The sequence below is a fragment of the Schistosoma haematobium genome, chromosome 4, assembly GCF_000699445.3.
Source record: "Schistosoma haematobium chromosome 4, whole genome shotgun sequence".
NCBI classification, from domain to species: domain Eukaryota; kingdom Metazoa; phylum Platyhelminthes; class Trematoda; order Strigeidida; family Schistosomatidae; genus Schistosoma; species Schistosoma haematobium.
Genome location: NC_067199.1, coordinates 39,484,200 through 39,504,743, shown reverse-complemented (window position 1 = coordinate 39,504,743; position 20,544 = coordinate 39,484,200). Strand labels below are relative to the sequence as shown.

General features: G+C 33.6%; 1 protein-coding gene across 1 annotated transcript in view; it reads left to right on the top strand.

Moving 5' to 3' along the window:
* Window positions 1-18,258, top strand: part of SNX13_1 (sorting nexin 13) — a gene marked incomplete at both ends in the record, with an annotated part of 34,926 nt that extends 16,668 nt beyond the window's left edge. The window contains 10 exons of the mRNA XM_051219389.1: window positions 1,510-1,828; window positions 3,518-3,558; window positions 5,448-5,520; window positions 6,629-6,765; window positions 9,504-9,608; window positions 11,517-11,624; window positions 12,883-13,113; window positions 14,812-14,976; window positions 16,221-16,395; window positions 18,029-18,258. Coding sequence (XP_051066964.1) covers window positions 1,510-1,828; window positions 3,518-3,558; window positions 5,448-5,520; window positions 6,629-6,765; window positions 9,504-9,608; window positions 11,517-11,624; window positions 12,883-13,113; window positions 14,812-14,976; window positions 16,221-16,395; window positions 18,029-18,258 — 1,584 coding nt within the window. The remainder of the gene's footprint in view (window positions 1-1,509; window positions 1,829-3,517; window positions 3,559-5,447; window positions 5,521-6,628; window positions 6,766-9,503; window positions 9,609-11,516; window positions 11,625-12,882; window positions 13,114-14,811; window positions 14,977-16,220; window positions 16,396-18,028) is intronic.
* Window positions 18,259-20,544: the final 2,286 nt, after the last annotated feature.

Genomic DNA, 20,544 nt, shown 5'->3' with positions numbered 1-20,544 from the left:
TCCATCTCACTGTGCTAATCAGGTTTGACAACTCGAACTAATGTACCTATATGCCAGTTTCTACTTTGTATATGACTGACCGACTGTTTAGTTAACAAATAACAATAACCTAGTTTTGTTAAAGTAACAATCAAAGTGTATCAAGATTTTAACTCATTCTTCATGTTATAGTGTGTGATGGTTGAACAGCCACTAATAATAATTGCCATTTAAAGAAGATGTAGTACATTGATTAAGTGTATATATTCATATTTATTTTTGTATTTACTACTTCGTAAATAAACGTTTAGTGGATAAAACTTACCTCCCTGCTATTTATCTCTTGCCTTTCAGCATTAGTTCATTTTAACCGTTACATCGATAGTTCGATGTCGTTAGAAATTATCGCTCTGCTACACCGTATCATTGCACATCATCGTCTATTGATCATCATTCGTCTTATTCCCTTATTAACAGACATAAACCGTCCATTGTCAAAAATCATAGAATTTGTTTCCATAAAATAAATACTGATTTCAACTATAGGATGGGGAATTTAAATCCGGATTTCAGATACTCTCTTTCTGGTCAAACCAAAATATTTGAAATGGTGGCTGCATTTGTTACAATATGGTTGAAAATGATATGGTTTTGGGTATCCTGCCATTCAGTACTCGTGCGATTTATTATAATAATCAATAACTTGCCTTAGACTCTGGTCATAAATTTGACTTTGCAAAGCAAGATCGTGGAGCTTGGATTGTTAAGCAAATGAATCTAAGTAGAAAAAAGATTATAATAATGATTCAGTAGTTTAGTGTATCTCAATCTGATGTTACAAGCATAACGTCACTTGGTTAGCACGTTCATACCTATGCATTTTAGCTTAGGCCTCTTGTGATCAAGGCTAGTGATACCGTAGTATCTAGTACTATATCAAGCCCACATGGGTTATTCTAGCTTCCTGACGGACCAATTTGTTGATTGTTCTTGAATCACATTTTGACCTCAATTGTTGGCTTATTAACCTTGACTGTTTTTACATGAGCGTATGTGTGTGTATCGCGTACCCTATTCATTACATATCTAGTTTATTTTTGTTTGGGTATAAATATTGAATCATGCTTTATCAAATAGAATCAGCAAACTGGCCTCCGCTCTTCATTCTTAATGTCTGTTTGGATAAACGGTCTCTTGAAATAAATCTATCCAACGCAACCCGTATTTGACTTCTTATTACCACCGTCACACAATCGGGGTTAGCCTAGGCAATATACGAAGTTAAATGGCAGTTTTATGATCATAACATATTAATACGTCCATCCAAATCGTTGTCAGATCAAGGATCATAGAACACCACCCAAATACCCTGACTAAACTCGCTAAATATACCGTCTACACCTTAATAGCTGAGAACTCCCACGTCTAGCTAATGAGTTCCTAATGAAGCGAAACATGTTTTCTTTTACATTACTTTATCCTTATTTGGCTTCAATCAAGGTTTCTAACCAAACGTTTTACATTTAACAGATTGTTAACATTCTCTCAGGTCCCGATTGTTTTGGTGCATTTAAACGTAGTAGTCAGTATATTCATCTTTTGGCTGAGTTAGATTTACTCAAGGAACCATTAGAACAATCTTCATCGTCTAATTTTATATCTGTCCCTTCCATTTCAAATGATACATTACCTCAAAGTCAATCTCAATCATTATCTCAACCTGACAAAATGACTGTTTCAAGCGATTCTGTAATTCACAATGCTTCTTCCTTATCTCAAATGTCATGTTCTGCGAATTCTGTTGAAGATTGTACAGATTGGAAATGTATAGAAAATGACTGTTCTAAAGGTAATATTTTACATTTTTCTCAATAAGTGGAATAATCATAAATAAGCATTTACAACAACGACAAAAAATCGACTCATGAATTAAACTATTAAATTAGCACAATCCCCCATTCTGATAACAATTATCGTGTACTCACTAGTGACTGGCTTCAAGATGCATTTCCTGAAGTTCTAGTAGAGTTCAACCGTGTCTGTCATGAGGCGGTTACTCACTAAAGACAATAGCGACCTGTCGCGCAATATCGTAGATCGGTTTAAGTCTGGCCTTAACTCCGTTGGATGCCGGCTGAATAGTCTAGAGGTTAAACATTTGTGCTCGAAACTAAAGGTCCTGGGTTCGAGTCCCATGTGCGGAATCGTAGACCCGCTTTTGAGGAGTCCCGTACTAAGACGAAACGGCAGTCCAGTGCTTCCAGGTTTTCAATGGTGATTTGGCTTAAATCGACTCATGAATTCAACTATTAAACAAAAAGGAGATAAAATTATACTATTTATTCAAGAATCTGTCTGATGTTTATCATATTTATGAACGTTAGGTGTTTAATTCACTACTGATAAATTAATAATGTCATGGTGAGAATTCCTCATATTATAATCTCTCAACTGGAAAAAGATTCAATTAAAAGTACTACTATTTGTAATATTTGAATGGTTGGTCGATTTTTACAAATGTTTTTTTAGGTTAGGAAATAAAATATACTAGGGGGTTACATTATATATTGTAATGTATTAACTAGTTTCATAGTATTAGATTCTCTTCAATAATTCTTATGTTTGAACTATTTACCTCCAATAATGCAACATCGCTGAAATCCCGATTTACGACTTTTTTTCTTATCTGAACATATAGCAACCAAGTTATATTGTTGAATCTATTGAATTGTGTATTAACACCACAATTTTTACCAATTTAAAATTTATGAATCCAGTGAATATTAATACACTAAGTTGGACATCTGTCCCCTCACCATTGAATTCTATACTTTCCGCAAGATAGATTCATTAGAGATGTTCATTAAAGCTTCTGAATAAACAGAGTTTTGTCATCAAATCCCAATACATGTCTCACCAACTATATCGTATCTTGGCTTACGTTTATTCTCACTGTGTGAACTACTCTATTTAGTCAAACAATCTGAGATGATGATTAGTAATTAGTTGATTGAAGAGCTATGAACCAACTTAGCCGGTTTCTCTAATCAACTATAGAACTTAATCATGCCGGTTTTTCTGTTAATAATTTGCGTTTAAGTATGCTCGTTTACTCAAAGATAAACTTATTTTTCAGATTAGTGGTCTTGTATTTGATTTCATATACAGTCTCGTGAGCAACCATCACTCAGCTATATCGTATTATTCCATAGAATTTAACGACCAGAATTCATTTACTTCATTTTAACAATCGAAGATTTATCACTGATATTCAAAGAGTGTGAAAGCATTATTCTCTAATGAATGAGTTTTTACCGTATTTCTTTTATTCTTTGGAGGGATATATAAACTTTAATAGTTTTGTTCCTCAGTTCCTCACTTTGTAATGTAAACAACGAAACTCAACAATCTCCTCGATCTCACATACTAATAATATTATAGCTTTATTTATCAGTTAAATTACTATATATTTTCCCCTAAACAATTTACCCGTATGAATTATTCATTTGACGAATATTTACTGACTTTTTTTCTTCAGAAACGAAACAATCAGGGCTGCCAAGATTATCGGAACCTCCTGTACGTGAATGTGTTTTGCTTAATTACATTTCGACTTTTCTGTTATTCATAATCAATCAAATTTTTATTTAATATGCTTTTCTAATATCTGATTACTTCGTAATCATAGGATCAGGACGGTATCAATGACATTTTGCATAACTAAATGGGTTACAAACTTTTCGTCAAGTGCTCCCATCGATTTTGTAGATCTATTAAGAACTAGGTGGCATTGGATAATAATCTTGTCCCAGTTTGAAACTTCTCGACAGTGAGAGCACTCATGACTCTATGAAGACGATCAAATTAACAACTGTCAGATCTTGTTACGGATTCGACCTTATTAGACCACTGTATCGTAGTTCAGTGTTTACATTTTCAAATTTAGTCACGATTTTTATCCCAGTGTCATCGGTTAGTTGCTAAGGTGCTTTCAAATTGGTTAACTCCGCTTGTCATGTGTTCATTAATTACTTACTGCTAACGGCTACTGAGCTTCAGAACTTGATTTTTGGTTGTCAATGGCTGCACCTCTATGATGCCAATCAATAATAAAGATGATCTTTAAAAATTATTTCTTTTGGATACTAGATCCCCGGAAATCACTTGCTTAACGTTTTATTTTCGTAATTTTATTTTTGAAATTTGAATTTCTCGTCGTCGCGCCAAAAGCGCTCAATTTTTTCCTCCAGATTGTATTTTTCACTTGAAAGGACCCTACATGTCATTGGTTGGTTGCCTCTTTTAGTATATATATATAGCACACACAACAAGTATATATATATATATATATATATATATATATATATACTTGTTGTGTGCTTGTTGTTGTTCGTGCTTCTAGTTGCTTGTGGAATATACTTTCCTTTATCTAAACCTGGACTTCTCCCTCTAGTTAGCGGAGCTGGAACGCATTGTAATAGTTTGGCTTGTCTTGTCGTTGTGTCGCTGATCCATCGTTTCGTTCACTGATTTAGAGTGATCTATTCAAACGTTGAATTATTGTTGTTTTGTTTGCGGAGCATAATGTTTAATAAAGAAATAAATGCAGTTTTAACCAATGTGTTTACCATATTATATTCTCCATGGTTGAAATAGAAAAATGACATAATTCGCTGAATTCAAACTACAGAATTGATCATTCATTCGATTACTAATTCTTTCTCAGTTTTACTTCACTATGTCAGTCATGAAGTTTACTGTGATTTCGTCGATTTATGTGTATAGGTTGTTGCCGTAAAACGTTTTTAATTTATAAATCACTTTCCAGTATAAATACTCTGAAGTTTCGTATACTAACTTAATAACACAATACACGTTAGTTGAAATAAAAGTTTTAAACTTTGTCTCTGCTTCAAATCAAGCTCATCGTTAGTCCATATCAAGTGGTTTTAATTGTTTATGAAATCATATTTTAAATGTTTGTATAGTCGTTAGACAGATAGCTTGGGTAAAAAAATTTAATCATTGCGTGTGACATTGTAATTTTCAACCTAGTACATAGATAAATACCTGGTTATCATCTTATCTTTCTTCAGTATCGTGTATCATTTAAAAGTATTTTTTGGGTTAAATGATTTACTGGTTAGCAATGTTAGAAGCCCTCAAATGCCTTGGTACGGCCGAGGGTGGGGAGAGTCAGCTCTCCCTCTTGAAATGCTCTCACATGACCACGCGTATACAGCCACTGACGGGGAAGTACTACTCACGGCTTTCTCGCGGCATTACTGTTATTTACGAAATTAAGAGGACAAAACAATTATAATGTACAAGGTGGTGGGATTTTTGGCAGTAAAAATATATACTTTAATGAGTTCTGATATATTTTCATTATTTGGAAACTAAACATGATTCTTGTAAAACTTGCTAACTTTTCTGCTACATTTCGTTTTCCTTCTTTGAAAAAAAAGATCATTTCAACAACAAATAATACTGGATGTGGGGTTTTTGATGATGCTTACACAGCTGTCATAACTCGGGCAGGTAATTTATATGTTTCTATTGACTAAACTAGATTATTTAAGCCTAAAATTTCATGTATATGGTAGTCTTTGTCTCGGTTATACGTAGTGTTTGTTCATTAGCAGTTATGTGTTATACCGTGCTACTTTTTACGCAGCTGTTGATTCAATTGTGTTATAATAATTATTATTTACCTCATACTACAGTCATCCATAACTAACTGTAGCTGCTACATGGATGTGGTTATCGCGATGCCATATCGCTATGACTTAATTTAGTTGTATTGGCTAAAATACATGTTCATTTAAGTCTTATCATGTCAGGCAAGTTGGTTAGAGAACAGTTAGGCCAAAAGCAGCAACTTAAGGTCCAATCGTGCTACCGACTGTACCGGCAATAAGATGTTTTCCTCAAACAACCAGCATCTGCAGCGATCATCCTTCCTCACAACGAAAGGATAGGGTTAGAAAATGTTAACCCTAAAATTAGTCCATCTCATCTTCCTCCAATGATTTTCTTTATAGTTAGTAAGAATTGCAGGTACATGGTTAACACATCATAAACAACCCATAAAAATCCTGTTTGATCGGCCCTAAAGAGTTTATCCTTGTGTATTGTAGTGAAGCTACCAGGTTGCTAAGACCACTACTAATCCAACTCAAGAAACGTCTTTCCATGATGTATGCAACCTGGAAGTGACAACTGCTTTTAACAGCACTCGAGTGTTCTTTATTTACAATTTGAACCCTTCAGTTATTACATTTAGATGTATATTTAAGATTTTGATTGTTGAATCTTTGCGCAAAATTCAAGATGCAATGAAGATTAGCTTGTATTTAATCAAGAGCTAAATAAGAATTAAGTTATGATAACATTTAAAACTAATAGACATAGGAAAACTAAAGAATAGCGGACATGATTCATGAAGCCTTAAAGGTAAATTAAAGGCTCTTTATTTTTAAAACCAAAGAATTAGCTGAATAAATATTCATCTATATCCCTACAATCATCATGAATAAAGCATATTTCTACCGAAATTTTTAATTAAAATACATTTTACATTTATAAACCAATTTAACTTAATAAACATCAAACTAACAAAGTTATTTGCATTCATTTTTTTCTCTAGAAATAATGCATGATTCTTATGTAATTTATACTATAAAAGTTACACGTACTATACTATCTAATGCTCAGTCAGAATGTTGGAATACTTTACGTCGTTTCAGACATTTTGTTGAACTGCACTCGTTTCTTACAAATAGAGTAAGTTATAATAGAAAAATAAAGAAATTAATGAATTTATTGTTTTATTGAAATCATGAGTCCATTGAAGCTAGACCATCATGGAGAACCTGGAAACACTGGACGGCCGTTTCGTCCTAGCATGGGACTCCTCGGCAGTGCGCACCCACGATCCCGCCTCCCGCAAGATTCGAAACCAGGACATATCAGTCTCGTGCGCGAGCGCTTAACCTCTAGACCACTGAGCCTGCCAGTATCCAACGCTGTTAATGTGTAACTTCAATCAATCCACGAAATCGTGCCACCGTACACCATTGTCTTCAGTGAGCTGATATATCACAGCAGACGTGGTTGAACTTCACTAGATTGGTTGAAGTTAGATATTAACACCGTTGGCTGCCGGCTTAGTGGTCTAATGATTAAGCGTTTGCGCGCCAGACTGGTAGGTCCTGGGTTCGGATCCTGCGAGGCGGGGTCGTATATGCGCACTACTGAGGAGTCCCATACTAGGACGAAACGGTCGTCCAGTGTTTCCAGGTTTTCCATGATGGTCTAGCTTCAAATGACTCGTGATTTCAAATATTGAAATTACTAAAATCTTCACAAAACCCCTTCTGATTATTGTTTTATTGTTTGTTTTTGTGATTGGTGACTAAAGTCATAATTCAAATACGTTATACATTCAATAATGATTTGTGTTCCTTAATATCTATTAATATGTAATCACATTTTCAATTAGTAAACATAGCCATATATCTTTTGGTAAACAACAATGAATATTTATTCATACATATAGTTCCCTTTATTATCTTAAAGAGAGCAAGAATGAAGATTAGTGCAGAATAATATGAATGCATTTTATTTCGTTAGGTTCCCATCATTCATCATATTATTCTGCACCAATCTTTGTTCTTGCTCTCTTTAATATTTATTCAATAAATTATACATTAATTAATGTTATACACTACTCATTTTAATCTAATACAAACCTGACTATGAATTACTTTATTCAAATATAATTTTTAATTTATTTTTGAAGTCAAATATATCCTCATCAATCATCTTCATGTTTTTGCTTAAGTAATCGAATTCTTGATATTCAGGAGTATGTATCAAGTCAGTTAAGTATTCACTCGAAACAACATTTATTGTTTATGCACTCTAAGTGTACCACCTAAAGTTGAGCAGATATTTCATTTCAATTTGACAGTTCATGAATAATAACTAACTTCGTTTATTCTTCACTTATCTTGGGAGTCTATCAGCCCTTGTGGTCTGGTTTGTGACGAAATCTCAGCACGGATACAGAAGGCTCGACTAGCTTTTGCCAACTTACGTCATTTATGGTGTAGGCGAGATATCCGTCTACCAACCAAAGGACGTGTTTACTGCGCAGCAGTTCGTTCCGTCCTACTTTATAGCTGTGAAACATGGTCGGTAAGAGTAGAGGATATTCGTAGGTTACTAGTATTTGATCATAGGTGTCTTCGAAATACTACTCGTATATCCTGGGACCATGGAGTAAGTAATGCAGTTGTTAGGAGACGGGTACTAGGTAAGGATGCCAAATCAATTGATGAAGTAGTGAAACTTCATCAGTTGAGATGGCTCGGACACGTGTTACGTATGCCCAACCACCGACTGCCTTGACGTGCGATGTTCAGTGGTATAGGAGTAGGATGGAAAAAAGCTAGGGGCGGCCAAACCAAAACATGGCACAAGTTCATGAAGTCACTGACAAGTGGTCTGAGTCATGTTGGTAGGTGTAGACTACCTGGTTGGGGACCGTGAGATGATAGCAACCGATGGTTAGAGACCTTGAATGATATGACTCGTTTGTATTGGCGCAGGTGCATCCACTCTTTGTGTACTCCCAAATTATAATCTTCTGAATTCTTCATGTCTTTCTTTTTTCTCTTTCCAAATTTGTTTCACTGGATTATACTCTTTAAATAACATCTTCAAACCCGAATCTTTCCGATTACTGCTGATACTCTAACTACCTCGACCACTACGGGATTTGAATCGACGACTGCATCTCTGTACTAATGTGGTGTGGCATCTCGAACTGATATACATACGTACGAAGTTCTACGTTGTTACTGACTGACTGACTGAAAATTGTGTATTGAGGTAGGTATATGATTCGTGTTTAGATCTGAAACCCAATGGTTGAAATTCGAATGATTTAGCTATTGAGTTGCCACTTGTCGATGGTTGTTATTAAAACTTGGGATTTTTCTTTCCAAATTTACAAAATTGATATGTGGGAGAGGATGATAATCATTGATTGTTTGTTTAGTCAGACTAGTAGTCTGGCAGGTACTAGATTAGTTATATATTCCCTCACCCTTATAATTACTGTGATTGTTGTCGGTTTTTGGGTGTGGAATTATATTTACGTTCTAGTCAGGCTAATTACGCGTTCTTCATCTGAGTTGTATTGAAGTCCTATAGAGCAGACACTGGGACCGAGCGTTATAACAAAAACTAAATTGTTTATCGTTGATTTATGGAGCGATAATGCAATGGTTCAGTTTTTTAACTTTCAGAAACTTGTTCTGTCTACTTCTGTTTAAGGCACCGATTAATAGTATCATTATATCTTACGTACTCCGAGTATGACTCAAAGTTAAGTATACGAACCTGTACACCTATTAAATGGATTAATATAATTTAAACATTGTTCTCTATATCATTGTTAAACATTATGTAAGGAAAACGTATACTCTTACCATAACATTTTATCAATTTTTTAGTGTGGTCGTATCACTGAACTCAAATTACCATCGAAAATTGCATTTAATAACATGAGCCCTGAATTTTTAGCACAACGTCGACGTGGACTTAATGTTTATTTGAATGTAAGTTTAGCTTTATGTAATCCCAATAAATTTTAACTGCTATGAGTTGGGTGTTTTGAACTAATGCACTAGAAAAGCAAATCAAATACATTAATTACAATTCTACAATCAAATGTAAAATCCAGTATTACGATTATGGATGACCACTCAAATATTTAAGGTAAAAGATCGAAATAGTTCAATTCCAATTTAGTAACGTAGTACACATACATTATTAACTAGTTTTTATCCTTTTGTAAAATGGAAAACATCGTTTTATCAAGAGAACCAAACATAGTTATAGTGGTACTTTATAGTTTTATACATTTTTGATATATTTGCCAATCAAAATAAAGAGAATTCAGAAAAGAAAATCTTTGTTTTCAACGAAATCATTGACTTAAACTGTACATCTATATATAGTTATATGGATAATATATGTCATAAATTTATTCGAGACTAAATATCAAATGAGGTTACGCACTAATCAAGGGGTAAGAAAAGAATCTAAGGATGATTGACAGATGTAAAGAAAAACTACAAACATGAAGTTCATGATAATAAAAACCGTATAATAATGAAGAAAACTTGTGGTAGGATGGAGGTTAGGGGTAGTCAACAGGATACCCTGAACCTATGTTTCGTGCTATTAAGTATTCGTTCAAGTACCGAATCTACTAATAGTATGGCGGTGTTGGATAGCCAGAAGTAAATGGTGATTGGTTGTTGTTTCCAGACAATTTGAAAGATGGTTAGGCAGATATCTGATTTGTCATTTATATTTTTCTACTCACTGTATTTGTCATGTTGATCAATAATGTATGTGCTAGTTAGGTGGATAACATATCCTTGATTTGAGTTGCATTGATATTTAATTGATTAGTCACTGGCTGAGTATCTAGTGGTGTGAGTTAATCGTATACCTATTAGAATCGTCCGATTGTTCGTTCCAGAAAATACATAAATGACAAATTTACTGCCTTAGATACAATTCAGTTAGTCGTCCACTGTTTATGTCTCCTATAATATTTATTTCCAATTTCTAAATCTGTTTCATCGTTACATTTCGACCTCCCCAGCCACTCCAATTATTTATTCTTCAATTGAGTTGTGATAACAGTTAGATAATCCTTAATTTACTAAATGAATACTTTTGTATATAATGACCTTTTATTGATATCACAGTTGGATATTAAGTCGATTTACTTGTTTGCCTAGTTCATGTTAGTCATAAGCAGTGTAAAACCTGACACATATCCTTTGGTGTAAGTCGCCCCATTGTATATAGACATAAATTATCAAAACAAATATCAGAGTAATAGAACTAGTAAGAGTATCAATAGTAGTGGTAAAATTTCGACATAGGCACTATGAGTCGAAAGGAGATAATAAATTAATACGATTTTGAAACTCAAGAATTAAGAAATGACAAAAAAGTGAATGCATTCACGCTATTCCGACTGATTCTGAGCCATTTCATTTGTAGTCTCCAACAATTAGTGAAGTTATTAATGCGAATCCCAACCGGGTAGCCTACAGCTACTAACTTGTATTAGGCCAAAATTCACTAACTTTATAGGCTGATGCTACGTTTTAATTTAACCGCCTCAAACTTTCTTCCAATTTACTACACCAGCCAGCATCCCACACTGATGTAGACGATTGTTAAACATACATGACATCTGTTTGTGCAATGAATGACCAGACTGTAGCAATAGTCTGGTTAGATAGTTTCGTTCAAAGTACTCATTTTTATTTTTTAGATTTATCCATTTCGATAATGCTTAAGCTGATTCACATTAGGAAACCCTGCTATTTGTAAGGATACGGTGAACACTAAAGCTAAAATGGCACGCAGTGTTTAAAAAAATATAACACTATATTGCTAATTTTCTGTTATTTTTATTATTATTTATTTATTAATAATAGACATTATGTAGCAGTGAATTTCAGAATAATCATCCAGGTAGTCGTCCTTTGTGCGTTGAATTTCTACAGCCTGATAGCTGGGAAAGAGGTCATGTTGAAGCACGTATTGTAAGTTCTTAAAATTTATTGTAATTACTTTGCATGGTATATATATATATCTGTAAATATATTAGGTTGGTTGTTAACACGCTAAATAAATTTGTCTTACACAGTAAGATTAGAAGCAAAATCTTCCGTGTTACCAGTTATGCAACTCACCACTTTATAAACTTCTAAACTAATAGATTACAAACTGTTTATACAAATTATACCACGATAGTGGCTTAGAACTTAGCTATGGTGTTTGTATGAACCAATGATTCCCTTGTACTTGATGAATGCTTGATTTCGAATTCCAAATACAATACGTTCGTTAGTACTCACCTAGTTCTGTCTACATAGATTGCGGTATTTCAGGAATTCCTAATTTCAGAATGGGTTTTGTGGAGATCTTTTTTTAGAAATTTCATAGGTTGAAATCATGAGTCAATTGAAGCTAGACCATCATGGAGAACCTGGAAACACTGGACGGCCGTTTCGTCCTAGTATGGGACTCCTCAGCAGTGCGCATCCACGATACCGCACCCACGCGGGATTCGAACTCAGGACCTATTTCGGGAATTCCTAATTTGTACAATAATTCAAATACTTTTAATCATCACATTAACCCCATAGTTCACTTCTTAGAGTAACCTTATTTGAACAACCATTGCAAACTAGGAAGCACTGGACTTTTCCCAGCAAGGGAATTCCTTACTGTTTGAATCCGCAATCCGACTGGGATCGAACCTAGGACCTTCATATCGCAGCTAGCGCTTAACCTCTAGACCATTAAATCGGCTCCCAGTAATTTGCATTTCTAACTTTATGGTTTTCAATGGTTGCTTAACTAAGGTCGGTATTAAAACAAACAAACTCATTATACTGGTAAATAATAAGCGCCAACAGAAATGAATGAATACTTTGGAAACAGGATTAATAGTTTAGCAGTTGAAACACTTCGGTTTTGTTTGCTTAATCTGCAGGTACAACTTAGCTCCACCTTCCGTTTAGGCAGGCGGTTTTTATTATTAGTAATCACATATAAAAATCTAATTCACAAACTTCTACTAGGTTATCACTGAGTTGTATTATTTTCTTAAGAGAGAATCAAACTGATTAGCGATGATAATGGTTATAATAGCATCTTGAAATCATACATTCCGTTATTATTATTAAAAATTTGAATTATATGTATGTATACTTCCTTCAATGTTCAGATAAACATTATTTTCTCATTTTATCTTGCGATACAAGAAAATAAATTCTGTTTCATTATTTGTCATAGGTCTCTGCAATTTTAACACCTTTTCGTACAGTTAGCAATGCTATGATGTCTGTTCCAGATACATTAGCTGATGGTTTAAATAAGATATTCGCAAATAAAAATTTTCCAACATCTAATTCACCTATTCTTTCTCGTAATGATGAAATGATGAAAAAATCCAGTGAATTTGAATTACAAGAATCATTGGATATGTCATTAGAATCATCAAAGAGTTCTGATTCATATGATTATGTAAGTATAGAGTTTGTTTATACTAATTTTCTATAATTTTCCATATATATATATATATATATATATATATATATATATATATATATATATGTTTGTGTTATGTCGCCGCGAGTTTCGAACTATAAGTCGTCATCAGATTTCTAGTCTACCACTCTACAGTTATGTTAATGGGCTTTTCAACTAGTATTCAGTTTCATTTCATTCACAAATGTGTTTGACCTGATTGTTACGTGAATGAAAGTGATTTAATTAACTGTACTTCACACTAATTATCGAATGAGATGTTTTCTTCTCAATCAAAAATTGAACAGAACTATTTAAAATAGAGTGAATGTTTGATTCATAATTAAAGTGTCCCCATTTGTCCTAGTTGTAAGATTCCGTTATTCGTTTAGAATCTATACAAGAATTCTAATTCAAATATTAAGCTACCTAAAAACTAAAAGGCAATTTGTCTAGAACTACGTTATTATCATAAAAATAATAATTGAATAAACAATCGACTTGGAGAAGTCTGACAATGAAGTGTCATAGTTTTAAATCACATTTCCGAACGATAACTCCAATCCCTGATCTGTGCCTTTTAAATTAATGATTAACAGTAACATCATAACATTACTGCAAAGTCGAAAATAGCACATGACTTTATCAGATAGAAAAACGTCAACAGTTAAATATGTAATAAAGAGTCTAAGTATTCCTACCGTTAGTGAGATGGTGGAGAAGATTTGTAGCTCAGGTGGATGATTTTGATGGAGTTTTGTTTTCTGATTTGGATATTTTGGTCGTGGAGCTTTCATCGTTCTTACTGTTAATCTTAAGAACTGTATTTGATGAGTCTTCGTTGAAGCGAAACATATTGGGTTCACGTCCATGTGTGAACACTGGGATTTAATAGATGTGTCCTAAATAGAACAGAATACATATCATGTATTTTACTGCTAACCAGAATTCAATTGTACTAAATCAATGAGTTAACAAAACGTACGTAGGAACTGTGTTTGAAAAAATAGATGGACTAAAAGTGGACAATAAGATTTCAAAAGAAATGCGACTGTCTTAGGATTGATATTCCCTTCTCCCTCATTGACATAAGCCATCATTTAGAATAGCTGTGTTTTGTAAACCTAGATCAAGTACACAACATTCGATTAGTGAATTATGACGGTAACTAGTTCAATAATTTTTCTCAAAATAATTTATCAACCATTTTAATTTGTCATATGTTATGTGTTGATCGAAGTAAACCATGACTGGCTAATATGTCCAAGGACACTAAATATAATAGAATAACTTATGTATAAAGCTGATTCCAGTTTTGTTCCATTTTGAGTCCATTTTTTGACTGCTCCGTACTGTGTTTTCACGTACTCCTATATTCTGACCTATATCTAACTCTTGATCATTTGATTAAACATTAGATTTAAGTGTCGACTGTCCTACTTAGATAGTGATGTATATATCATATGCTTCATCAAGTGATAATAGGATTAGAAATATAAATCTGCATTTTTTTATCGTGACAATATGTTGTGCAGTTTGTATTCTATGTATGATTATAAATCATCCTAACTTTGTTCCGTTTCGACAAAAATATCCATTTCCGTATCATTGACTCATGTTTACCCCACATATTCGCATTCACTGAACTTCTTGAAATTTTATTGTTTGGTTATTTTGTTTTAATACTTTTTGTAGAATGTTCGAGATGAAACACCAATTCGAATTTTATTCTTATTAGTTGATGAAATATTTGATTTACATAGAGAAAGTCAATTTACTAGACAAGGAAATTTCGCTATTTTACGCAAAATATTCCAAACATTTTTTGGTATTCGAGTCAATAAAATGATCATTGCTAAAGTGAGTTGTAACATACGCATGTGCTCTCGTTCCGGGACTGATCTTTATCGTACTGTTTAAATATCTTATCGTATTACTTATGCATAATGGCTGTTATATTTTAGGCTGGTGAATAATCAGCTATGAGATATCGTTATTACGTGTGTATACTGATAAACAATGCACACTGCAGCAGATAGGCTCTTTATAGTTAGTATAAGATTTAAAACAAAAAAATTTTATTGAAGCTCAGTTATTTATTGTTTGAACACATAAAAATTGGTACAAGAAGGCATCAAATATATATGCGCTACACAAATCTCATTTGATTTGTGTATGGGCTATGATACTGCCCGGGTGCCCAAAACGAAGCGATTGGTTTTCTTCGGGGGCCACATCCGGAGCCTTCGACCTGAAGGTCTGATCCACAAGGCAATGGAGTATCATGAAGAGATGCAGTCCCATGGTAGCCGGTGACCAACAATTGGTTCATACGCCATTTGTTTCCATAGGATACTGGAGCCCATGTGCACCATTGGTTTGGAATCAGGGTTTTCCGACTACCCTAAGTTGACTCTCCGTGTCCACCAACCGGATTAAAGCACCTAAGTTTCGCTTTTCGTAAATAACAGTAATGCCGCGAGAAAGCCGTGAGTAGGACTTCCCTGTCAGTGGCTGTATACGCGTGGCCATGTGAGAGCATTTCGAGAGGGAGAGCTGTCTCTCCCCACCCTCGGCCGTACCAGGGCATTTGGGGGCGTACATATTCGAATATTTTGCTTTATGTTTCACTTTATATGAGTTATTGTTAAGCATTACCCTAATAAGTGTTCTAATCAATGTAGAGTAGTGAATGAGTCTCAAATATACGACTCAGTGATCAAAAGTCGTGTACTTTCAGCACTGAACTGATTTCTGTACAAATAAAGGCTCAAGAAATAAGAAAAGTAGACTTGTTGAAATACTTTGTGCTAATAATTCTATATTGTACCAAAAATATAATATTGAATAAAGCCATTAATAATAATAACAATTGATTACATCATTATTGGTATGGGTTTTGATAATTCCTTTGTCGACACATGAGTATCGATACATCCAGTTAACGAGTTATAGATAGGACGAAACAGGCGTCTTTGATTCCACTGTTAGCCATTATTCATCTTTTAAGAATACTGATCTGAATGATTTTTATGTCAATTTATACAGGAAAACAAAGTTGCTTATCTTTTCCAATACTCAATATTTTTGTTGTTTTAAAAAAGGCTTGTGAATGGACAAGTGCACCAAAAATCACCCAACTGATTACTTATTTACGTGATTATTTTTGGCCTCCCAAAAATAAATCATTAAATTCTACAGCTTTAACTGAACGTGACAAAGAGATGAAATTACGTACTCGTGTTCTTTGTAGAACTGTACTACTGGGGAGTGTTTCTGGTAGGTGAAATGTCTGTTGTCTTTTTGTTCTGAGTATTCACATAGTTGTAAATGTACGGCCAATATTTCTCTACTTTGTTCAACCTTCGAACTTACGCATTAAAATATCCCTCTAGTGTGACTGACTGCATCTGAACGTTCTACTTTTTGGGGCATTATTAATAATTTTAGACCGCTTAATTGTTCTTAGTTCAAGATGGAGACCATAAATCAACGTCGAAATTTGTTGTAATTCTGATGCAAAGGTTAAAGTTACAGCCCATATTTACACTATCTATATAAATTTATAGATAGGTATTGCTAACTGTTAATGACAAGTATTCAATGATGATTGTTGCTGTGAGGTGCGGTGTTCGAATTCTGACACCGATACACTGTGTGCTGTATTAACCCCCTAACTTAACGGGTTTTTTAATATAACTTTATTATCAGGCTCTACAGTTATAATAATCAAAATCAAAGCATGCCAGCGACCCTCTCAATGAAACATGTACCTAGACAACAAATCAGGGATAGAATATTAATGATGAGATTTTACAGGTGTGTATACTAAGCCACCTGCTCCTGTGTAGTGGTTTACGTAGCCCTACTCAGGTTTCAACCTTGAGTGCTCTATAACATTTACTAGTATGGTTTACGTAAAGGATTTACAAAATCTATTAACAAAACCAACCTTTCTCATTTGATAGATAACAAATATCACGTTAAATGGTTGAAGCTTTCTCAACTTTGTATTGAGTCCTGAACAGGCTACTTAGAGAAGCGAGATTACGACTTATCTTACGTAATGTAAGCCATTGCAATCAAGTCCAAAAGATCTAACTTCAGTTTCCAAAAGAGGTATTTTCAACCACTGTGTTTACTTTGGTTCACTATTGAATCACTAACCAGATGTTGTAAACCCTTACCTTTCCCACTGTGATTCACTTTACGTTTATCTTCTTATTGTCCCATTCTTGATTCACATATGATTTTATTTTAATTACCCTGGTAATGTTATTTTAAAAAAGTTGTTTTCAAATATTTTACGAGGACCTTCAAATATTTTCATATCCTTCCCATTTATATCTCTTATGTTATCTATTTTTCCATCTGTTGCCGATTTTTTCTAAATCACTATAGATTGAGTACTTCGGTCACGCTCCTATGTCACGTAGACCACTACTACTAACGTAATTTCTTTTTAGGCACTTGAAGAAAGAGTATTCTTTCTCAGTGTTTGCAACAGAGAAGTAGAGATTGCCCATACATCACCATTAACAAGGTTCGTGATAACCTTATTCATGATTAAAAACCGCTTCTGTTTATCAGCCTTCAGGTATAAATATCCAACATTCTCTAATGTACATTATCATGTGTTAAATCTCACATTTTGAATTGTTCTATAAAATTTCAAAATCCACTAGCATCATCTGTAGAATCATTGAAGACTGGAGTATGCTAAATAGTCTGTTGTGTTTACATTCTCAACTTCATGCATAATCTAACTTAAGATATTTAAGCTTTATCTCAAGCATAATACTATTGATTTAGTTAGATTTCAATTACAGTTGATTTGTGACTTGATGTAATTTTCATTCGCAATCATTTTACTACTGTATTTCTAATTCATTAATATTATAAAATTTTCTAGAGGAATTTGCACAATTTCTTGGTAATGAAACTACTCGTCGTGGTGTATCCTGTGTATTTAATATGCTTCAGGAAGAACGTTTCAATCGTAGATTCGTGCATACAGTATTAGAAACATTTCTTTGTCAATTATTTCGACCATATCATGCACATTGGGAAGCTATTTATGAAAAAGATTTATGCCCATTAAAATGTGGACGAATATGTCGTTTGCATAAATCATCTGTTTAGATAAAATGTATGCTTTACTAACGAAAAGAATATTTGCTTAGAAAAATTGTTTTTCTTAAAGATTCTACTTCTTGTTTATGTCAAGAAAATATGAAATTCATCCAGTGTACATGTGTTTAGTGATACAGTCTTATTATATAAATTTATATTAATTAGAGGAATATTTAAAATCTGTTCACAGTTTTGCTGTTGAGTGTATGGATTAATTCTCCAGTTACTTACTTACTCCTGTTACTCCTAATGGAGCATATGCCGCCGACCAGCATTCTCCAACCCACTCTGTCCTAAGCCTTCTTTTCTAGTCCCATCCAATTCTTGTTCACTTTTCTCATGTCTATCCCCATTTCCCGGCGTAATGTGTTCTTTGGTCTTCCTTTTTTCCTTTGACCTTGAGGATTCAATATGAGGGCTTGTCTTGTGATGCAGTTGGGTGCTTTCCTCAATATATGTCCTATCCACTTGCAGCGCTTCTTCCTAATTTCTTCCTCCGTTGGGATCTGGTTTGTTTTTCCTCACAGTTGGTTGTTGCTAATAGTGTCCAGCCAACGGATCCGAAGTATTTTGCGTAGACAACTGTTAATAAACACCTGTATTTTCTGGATGATGGCTTTCGTAGTTCTCCAGATACAGTCTCATTATCTGTTTATTCTGCTTGCTCTCTTCACTGTCATTCCCTGATTTGACTTTGTCTAGTATTTATTATAATATATTACTTACTAATATTCTATTATGGAAAGAACTTCCTTGGACTACATTATGACATGTATAAACCTTATAGATAACTTAAGAACTAAATGATATGAAATGTATTACTTACGTGTTCATGAATAACTCTCAGGGTCTATTTGCAATCGAATCGTTTTGATCTGATTTCTTGGATTGTATTGTTATATACAATTAAACTTATCATTAGTTTAACAAATAATAGTCTATATTAACTGTGATCAATATGATTTTATATATTCTGTTATAACTTACTCCCTAAATAACTCATATTATAGATCCATTGTATAGAGTGACTTATATGTTTGTTTTTATTTTAATCTTCTTTCAATATTACTTATTATGTTGTATACGTTATAAGTCAATTTAGCCTATTTAACATCATTATCAATCGGTCAATTAATTCTTTTCACAATCCATCTTATTTCAATTATCTATTCAATATATGAAAAGTATTGTTTGTAATATGTTCTTCTTTATATATGACAATTTATTATTCACAATGTATGATCTTAAATCATTTGTACAGTGTGTTGAATATTTCCCGCGTTTTTTCTTTTGGTTTCAATGACCAATCTGATTTTTGTTGACTTTGTGTATATGACTGCGGGGGGTGGTGGTGAAAGGAAAGATGTTACGTCATCTGTTGTTTTAATTTTGGTACATGTTATTTATTTGAATATGTTAGTATTAGTTAGTATTCAATGGTTATTTTACCATAAAGACAACTGTGTTATTTTTCTTCTATTTTCAATATTATTTAGTTATCTGACTGATTTATTCTTGAAGTATCTTTCAGTCGGTTGAATTAATTTTTGACTACATGTGCAATAATAAAAATGTATTTTCAAAGATAAGCTAAACATATCAAGACTTTTTTTATTGAGTAATCAGAAATCCAGGATGGAATTATTTAGTTCCTGTTATATTTCTCTCTTACAGTTATAACCCAGCTATTCCTATTGCTTAGTATTTTTGGACACCGGTTCACTCGACAAGTCCCCAAATCAGAACACGGTTGAACAGGAAGAAGATTATATTCCAAATAACAAGGTTAGATGGAAGCAAGTCAGAATCACAATAGGGAAAAACGTCAGTATATTTATAGTTTTTACCTGAGAAGATTCTAGAGTATTCTCCATGTATCGACTAGTGCTGATTGGATAAAAGATTGGCCAATCAGCGTGCACCAAAGCAATCGTGCATTGAGCATGCTTTAATCCAGTCTATGCCCACTAACAGTTCCTTTGAGTAGTGGGTAACTTTTGCTAAGTTTAAAATATTGATACCTTAGTGTTATACATAATCTTTTGAAATGTGAAAGTTAATCTGCACGACGATTTAATCGTAAAAATTAACGTTTTAGTTTGTTTTGTTTTTTTTCCACAGAAAATATAAACTGTACAAACCACTGATTTTACTGCTGTTGATTAATGAATAATATGTTGCTTGTTTATGTTATCATCTCTTGATTAGAAAGTTATAAATTGTACACCACTGAGATCAATTTTGATCCATCTCATCTATAGCTTTCAACCATTGATCAAGCTTGGCATATAATTT